The sequence below is a fragment of the Peromyscus eremicus genome, chromosome 18 (genome assembly GCF_949786415.1).
Source record: "Peromyscus eremicus chromosome 18, PerEre_H2_v1, whole genome shotgun sequence".
NCBI classification, from domain to species: domain Eukaryota; kingdom Metazoa; phylum Chordata; class Mammalia; order Rodentia; family Cricetidae; genus Peromyscus; species Peromyscus eremicus.
The window spans coordinates 40276814-40284995 of NC_081434.1; the positions used below are offsets into that span (position 1 = coordinate 40276814).

Here is an 8182-nt window from a genome sequence, read left to right on the forward strand (position 1 = left end):
GGACTCACTTGGTAGCCCAGGCTGGCCTCGAACTCACAGAGATCCGCCTGCCTCTGCCTCCTGAGTGCTGGGATTAAAGGCGTGCGCCACCACCACCCGGCTGCCGACTGTTTTTATAACACAGCAGGATAACTTTTTTCTTCTTCCTGCCTGTTAGGTAGCTGGTTTGTTCAGGTCGGGTGGTTTGCTTTTCAGGTCATCTTTCTTACTAAACAAGTTGATATACATGCAAATAACTCCCCTTCCAGGGATCAGAATATAAACTTTGAATGTGGGCTAGACTTGGTGGCAACCTTCTATAGTAAGCACAGGAGGGGGACACTGTCACTCTTTAGAGGTCATGAAAACCTTAGACTGAGCAGTCCTTACAGGCTAGAGGAAGTTGACTGGAAACTTAGGGGAGGCCATTAGATTGAGCAGTCCTTACAGGCGAGAGGAAGCTGACTAGAAACTTGGGAAGCCATTAACTGGGTGGTGGGGGTCAAGTGGGCACTCAGTAAGACACAGTGAGGGCCACGGGGTAATTAGAAGTAACTTGCCAGTGGTTTCTGTTTTGAAACATGCTCTCACAGCTATGTAATTCCAGCTGGCCTAGAACTCCACTTGCCTCCAGAGTGCTAGGATTAAAGGTATGCATACCATGGTGATTTTATGTTAGCTGAGCATGGTGGTACACTTGGGAGACAGGAGTATCTATCTCTTGAGTTCAAAGCCAGCAAGACTCAGCCAGTGCCAGGAAGAAATAGACCCTGTCAAAAATTTAAAAATTGATGTGCATGAGTGTTTTGCTTTGCCTGCAAAGGCGGTCAGATCTTGAATTCAAGGTCAGCCTAATCTACTAGGACCAGCAAGGTTGCATAGTGAGACCCTGTATCAAACAGAAAAAACTCATCTTCAGAGCCTCAGTCTGCTCATTAGGGTGGGCTTAAAAGATGTCGTCTGGGGCTGGAGAAATGACTGCAGACAACTTGTTGCTTACAGAAGACCTATGTTGAGTTCCCAGAGCCCACCTGATGGCTCAAAACTGTCTATAACTCATATTCTAGGCGATCTGACACCTGCCCTCCATGGCAATGCACACGTGTCCACATTCATACAACTTGTGTAAATTAACCTTAAGGGGCTGGAGAGATAGTCAACAGTTAAGAGTATGGCTACTCTTCCAGAGGACCCAGGTTCAGTCCTCAGTACCCACATGACCTCTCGCAAAGTTCAGGCTATCTGATGCCCTGGCTTCTGAGGGAACTAGGCATGCACACAGCGCACAGACAAAAATACAGTCAGTGCATTCATACATAAAAGTATTTAAAAACAGGCCCATTGTATAAATTACTTTTTATTCTACATTTACAGAAGGGGCAAAATCTTGAAACAAGTTCACTTCCTGCAGCTGATGTAGGAAACTAGGTGGCAAGAGATGTGCTGTCACAGTTCTGAGGGACCAAAGTGGAGTCCAGGGTGAGCAGGGCCTTGTTCTGTGACTGCGGAATCCTTTCCTAAAGTACTTGTGTTCTTGGCTTGCGGTTCCAACACTCCAGTCCCAGCCTCTCCACACAATGCCCTCCCTGCCTTTCTTCTCAAGGCATTAAGACTGATCCCGTGCATCAGGCCCACCCTGTGGCCCGTCCTACAGTCACAGGCACTGAGGGTTGAGGTCAACATTTTTTAGGGACGCATTTCAACTCAGCATATTCATTTAAGTTTTTATGCCATTTTTAACATATAAGAAATGCCCATGTTAATTTGCTTTCTCGAATGTGGGGGATGAGAGCACCTTGACAAGCTAAGTTGCTAATGCTGCAATTCCATTAGGCACACAATTCCAAAGAACTTCCAACTTTAAATATTTTATACAGTTTGGTGCAAATATTACTTCTCAATGTTTAGACTCTAAGCATTATCACTGACTTATTGTATGTAATTTATAACAACATTAAAATCAAGCTCTTTCAGAGAAGTAAGTATCATAATGGCAGGAGACATTGCAAATACTCAGTCTCGTGTGATACTGAAGAGAAACATCTTCCTAGTCAAATGCAAGAAGCTGAAGCGAGGCCGGGCGGTGGTGGCGCACACCTTTAATCCCAGCACTCGGGAGGCAGAGCCAGGTGGATCTCTGTGAGTTCGAGGCCAGCCTGGACTACCGAGTCCCAGGAAAGGCGCAAAGCTACACAGAGAAACCCTGTCTCGGAAAAAAAAAAAAAAAAAAAAAAAAAAAAAACAAAAAAAAAAACAAAAAGAAGCTGAAGCGGCGCTTAAGAGGCGCTGGACCAAGTGTGTGGTCATTTATACCTGTGACTCCACCATTTGGGAGGCGGAGGCAGGGCTGTCTTGAGTTTGAGGTCAGCCTGGGCTACACATCAAGACCCCATTACAGAGGCCAGCCTGATCTCCACAGTGAGCTCCAGGTGAGCCAAGGATGCATAGTGAGACTTTAAAAAATTCTAACTGAATCATAATACAAGTCAACTTCATCAGCTCCTACCAACCAGCATTTGTCTTTGGATTAGACGTTTTAAGAAGTCGTTTTACCCACTATATGTAAAAATATATATGTAAAATATTATTCACATGGCAGAGTTGTATTTTGAAGTTTCTACTGCTGTGAAACTTGAGGTTTGTGGTGTCTCTCTTTCAGTCCCAAAAGTTCCGTTTTGAGTTCTCCAGGCTTTGGTGGAATTTCAGGTATTGTCTACAAAAACAAAAACAAGCCAAAAAACAGTTGCTACTACATCTGAGACAACAGGTCAATGAGATCTAAAAAGCTTGAGAAAGAACAAAAAGCCTCCTGCATGCTACTCAACACCATCACCATTATGAGGACCCCTGGTTGATCTAAATTTCCTGCTGTCTGTATATTCACGATTAAATCATCTAGATGTCTTAAGTCCACAGGGATAAATCCAATTGACTCACAATTTCAGTGAGAATTTCAACACTTGGAAATTCATTCCTGCACTGTTTGCTGGCTCTCTACCATGCACCAGGCCCAGAAGATAACTAATGGTGGTTATTGTATTCAAAAGATATGAAGTGACCATCACATGACATGCATAAAGCAATGAGCAAACATGCACAATTCTGCCTTTGAGGAAGGCAGGAAGAAATGCATGGGATGTGCAGCATGTGGATGGTTGAGTTTGATTCCCAGACCACAAAAAAAAAAAAAAAAATACAATGGTTTTCAGTACAGTATCATCAAAACTATGAGTCTATCACAATAAAATTTTGGAATCTTTTCACTGCCCCCAAATAAACTCCTATCTTGTTCCCATATGATTCCCACTTTTGTCCACATATATTTGCCCATCATGTATCATGTAGTCTTTTGTGACTCGATCATTTCACTTAGCAGGATTTCAAGGTTCATTCACGTAGGATGACTGAATGATATTCCCCTATATAGATGGTACTATGTTTTATACAGGTATTCATCAGATATCTGCACTGTTCCCACCTATGAACATGCACAAGGTCAAACAAATTAGTATGATGACGTATGTCTTGGTGTTTGGGTAGGAACCTAGAATGGGAATTGCTGGAACATAACACTGTTTGAGGAATTCTAGACTGGGTCTCAACGCAACTGCACAGTTTTATAGTCCCCCTGGTAGTGCCTGAGGGTCCCAACTTCTCCCTGTCCTTGACAACTGTTTTATTATGGCATCGGTCATTCTGATTGCATTTCTCTGGTGGCTAATGATAATGAGCATCTTTTCACAGGCTTCCTGGCTGAGATGACTTCTGACCACAGATATGGAGGAAGATGAAGAAGCCATGCTGCAGGTATCTAGGAGTGTTTCGGGCTGATGGGATCACAAGGGCAGAGCACCTGGGGCACGACGACTGTGCCTTCATGTTCAAGGAAAAGCATTGTTACATCTGATACAATGTGCAAGAGGTTAGAAGGCTAGTTGGTGGGCAGTGGAGGGGGACAGAAAGGCTCCACTGGCCGTCACTTTGGGGAGAGTTTTGAGAGGAACGACACGAGCTGAGTCAAGGTTAAAAAGACGTGATGGAAGCTGTTGAGAAGAGACCAGGAAAAGCAAGAGTGGAGGGCAGAAGACGGTCAGGAAGCCACTGTCTTAACTGAGGGAGGAGCTAACTGATGGTGGCCTGAACAGGGTAGGTACAACAGTGGCTGGAGAAGTGGGCAGGATGCGGATGTATCTTGCAGATTCACCCAATGGGATCTGTTGAGGCATGCTGTGAGAGGAACAGGTTGCCTCCGGGACTTCAGTCTAAATAACTAAAAGAACACAGCTGTCGCTTCTGCTGTCCTCATGAGGCTGGACAACTGAAACAGCATCCTTAACAGTTCTCCCTAAGTCGGCACTGAGTGCCAACCACGGGCAGCCACTATGGTCTCTTCTGTGCTCTTTCCCTAAACCTTTTAGTTATTGTAACAGTGGTGGCTGGAATAATTCCAAAAGACTAGGTAGGCACAGGACATAAATTCCTTAAAACTAGGAACACGTCCAGCGCCCGATAGCAGGCAGCCACCTTGGCCTGTAAGTCTATCAGTAAAGACGCCTGCTGCCAATGCTACCACCCAGCCAGACTGAGGTGGCCTAGGACCGTTGGTATGCCCATTTTTGAGACTGTGGTTTTGTGTTGTTTTCTCCCAAAGTACAGCCTTGTACATCTCCAATAGCAATGAGATGAATCAAGTCAACCTCACAGGATCAAATTCTAGGCATTGTTTCCTTGGTATGGAGCTGCTGGTAAGTATGCCGGGAGAAGATAGACACAAAGCTGCATTTCCGGGCTGGAGAGATGGCTCAGAGGTTAAGAGCACTGCCTGCTCTTCCAGAGGTCCTGAGTTCAATTCCCAGCAACCACATGGTGGCTCGCAACCATCTGTAGTGAGATCTGGCGCCCTCTTCTGTATACATAATAAATAAATACATCTTTAAAAAAAAAAAAAAAAAGCTGCATTTCCGTGGAAAGTTCTTGCCACTTTGTGTCTCCATTAAGTTTCTTGACACTTCATTATGTGTCCCCCGCCCCTCCGACAGGGTTTCTCTGTGTAGTCCCAGCTGTCCTGGAACTCACTCTGTAGACCAGGCTCTAAATGTCAAGAGGGACTGAGCAAACGGACAGACAGAATGCTGGGGTGTAGCTGCGAGGATGGGCACGAGCCCCGCAGCACTCACCAGGTCAGGCTGGTAGTACCAGTGCACCATCTGGGCCCCGACGCACATGGCCAGGAGGCTGGAGGACAGCATTTTCAAGTAGGCGGACCAGGGCACGCCCCCGGGCATGGTGGAGAGCTGGCAGGGAAGGAAAGGGTACGGCGTTAGAGGGGTGGGTGGCTTTTAGACTGCCCGACAGCTGAGGCACTCGAGGTGCAATGCTGCCCTCGGGTACACGCGCAACTTCCTCCGCGGTGACGAGCGAGCGGCGCAGCCGGCGACAACCGGGCAGGTGGGAGGTGGGCCCGGTGGTTCCTCGCCCCTTGAGCCTCTCGGGGAGCAGCTGCAGCCCCTGGCTCCTGCCCCCGACCCCGCGAGCGGAAGACGGTACCGGGGAGTGCACGAGCGCAGGACGACCCGGAGCTGACCGCCAGGGGGCCGGACCCAACGTGCAGGGGACCGGCGCCGCGCCGGAGCGGAAAGCCAGGGCAAGGCGCGCGCAGGCGCACTCGTGTGTTCCTGGCGGAAGTGAGGTGTTAGGTTATGTTTTTCGGCTTTTGCTTTGTCTTGACTATTCCCACTCACTCCTTAGCCAGCCGGCTCCTGGTCACTGTCCCCATCCTGTCGTGTGCCGTCCCTGGCCATTGTGATGTTTACGGAATCGTTTCTCCTTTCACGCAAAGGAAACGGCACGACCCCCCCCCCCCCCCCCCGTCCCGTGGTTAGGAGGAGGCGGGGTTCGCAGCGGAACTCTTAGGGGCTCCTGCCAGACTGAGGTCACGCTCCAGGACAGCGTTTCTCACCTTGTGGGTCGAGACCCCTTCGGGCCCTCCTAACGGTGCCATATCTGATATTCTGCAAATCAGATGCTTACATTACAGTTCATAACTGTAGCACAATTACAGATCAGAAGTAGCAAATGAAATTTTATTTTATTTTATTTTATTTTATTTTACTTTTTTGGTTTTTTGAGACCATTGTTAGCATTCTCAGGCATCTGCACTGGCCTGCTCAGCGGCTGTAGCCGCTCAACTACAACATAACATGAGGAATTATATTAACGGGTCATAGCATTAGGAAGTCTGAGAACCACTGCTCTAGAAAGAGGCTCAAAGGTTTATTCTCCAGGATCCTGAGGGTCTTTGGTAATTTACAGAGAGCCACGCCCAAGCACCGTGCCTTTGAGACACGGTGTTACCGAAAAGAGACAGCCAATCTATCTTAATCTGTGAGTGTTTTTAAAGATCGTGCTTTGATTGTGGATTCATGTTTTGTTAAGCACACTTCAAGAATTAATTCTGAAGTATGAAGGTTGCATTGTATAACATCAAGCTTGAGAACATTTTTACAACTTTGGGCCTGAAAATGGCTGAACGGGTGAGGAGGTTTGTTGCTAAACCTGACCCCATTTTGCTCCCAGGGCTCTACATGGTTTAAGCAGAGAGCCGACTTTATGAATTGTTCTCTTCACACACACACACACACACACACACACACACACACACACACACACATACTTTTTTTGTGATAGTTTTAAGGTCCTGTACCGGATCAGGACACCCCAAGATCAAGTTCTCAGCACCACGAAGGTTTCTTTGACCCGGAGGGACAGAAGGCAGAGAATAAGAAACAAAGACAGAAGACAGATGGTGAGGAAGAAAGATGGCAGAGGAGATGGCAGAGGGATATTTGTGGGGGAGGGAGGACAACACAGACTGACTACAAAGGGCTGCCTCTCGATAGGCAAATGGAAGTTTATAAAGGTAAAAGGGGAAACCCAGTGCTAGGATGAGCTGGTTTGTTTTGATTGGGCATATTAATTAGGTGAGCCAAAGGGGGCTTTGATGCTGGACATCAATACTTGGACAGCTGGACCTTGGTAGTAGCCTCAGGAGAAGAAAGTGGCCAAATAAGGGAATAGACCTTGGTGGCTAGCTTTAGGAATGTAATCTATCGGTTTAGGAATGTAATCTATCGGTTTTTAGCAAGGCAGAGGGGATGGGGGAAGGGCAGGGTCTGCCAGAGCCATGTTTGCTGTGCTCAGGTTGGCTAGTCCAGTAGGAAAAAAAACTTTCTTTTTTCTTTTTTCTTTTTTTTTTTTCAGTTTTAACTTCATGGTAGTATCTTTGACATGATAATCTCACAAAGTATGGACAATTTTATGTGGTTTGCCATGTGTATGTTCCTAAAATCATTCCCACAACTGAGACAATCAACGTTATGCCCAAGTTGTTTTGTGTGTGTGTTCATGTGTGTGCACATGTGCAATGTAGAGGTCAGAGGATGACTTCAGGGGTGTCACACCTCCGGCACTGTCCATTCCTCTCCTTTCTTATCTAGACTGGGTCTCTCATTGACCTGGAGTTCCCAAAGGAGGATGGGATAGCTGGCCAGTAAACCCTAGAGATCTGCCTGTCTCGGCTTCACTAGAGCTGGGATTATAGCCGAGACTAATTGGTGACCTCCAGATTCCAGTCTCAAAAACAAATAGGTAAAGGAAGTGTGCAGTTTTGAATGGCCCCCAAATACTCCTGTGATTAAATGCTTGGCCCATAGGGAGTGTCACCATTAGGAGATGTGGCCTTGTTGGAAGAGGTGTGTCTCTGGGCGTGGGTTTTGAAGTTTCATTCTATTCCTGCTGCCTGCCTATCCAGATGTAGAACTCTCAGCTACCTCTCCAGCACCATGTCTGCCTGTGTGCCACCAAGCTTCCCACCAAGATGATAATGGATTAAACCTCTAAACTGTAAGCCAGCTCCAATTGAATGTTTCCTTATAGGAGTTGCCGTGGTCATGGTGTCTCTTCACAGTAATAAAATCCTAACCAAGACAGTGTAAATAAAAATAAGACACAGAGCAACTGAGAAGTTACTTGATGTCAGCCTCTTGACTTCCACACACATCCACATGGGGACATGCACACCCAAACAAACACATGTATACAACACACAAACAAAGCAAAATGCATCATGATAGCTCAAGCTGGCCTTGAACTTACAGTGATCCTCCTGCCTCAGCCTCTCAACTGCTAAGATTATAAGCATGTG

The 8182-nt window shown here is 46.7% G+C and overlaps 1 protein-coding gene across 1 annotated transcript; it reads right to left on the bottom strand.

Moving 5' to 3' along the window:
- Positions 1–2578: 2578 nt before the first annotated feature.
- On the bottom strand, positions 2579–5658 carry LOC131895127 (ubiquinol-cytochrome-c reductase complex assembly factor 6). Its single transcript, XM_059245557.1, has 3 exons — positions 5527–5658; positions 5157–5273; positions 2579–2692 (listed from the first exon to the last, which is right to left on the bottom strand). The coding sequence occupies exons 2-3, from the start codon at positions 5262–5264 to the stop codon at positions 2597–2599; spliced, it is 204 nt and encodes a 67-aa protein (XP_059101540.1). The 5' UTR covers positions 5265–5273; positions 5527–5658; the 3' UTR covers positions 2579–2596.
- Positions 5659–8182: the final 2524 nt, after the last annotated feature.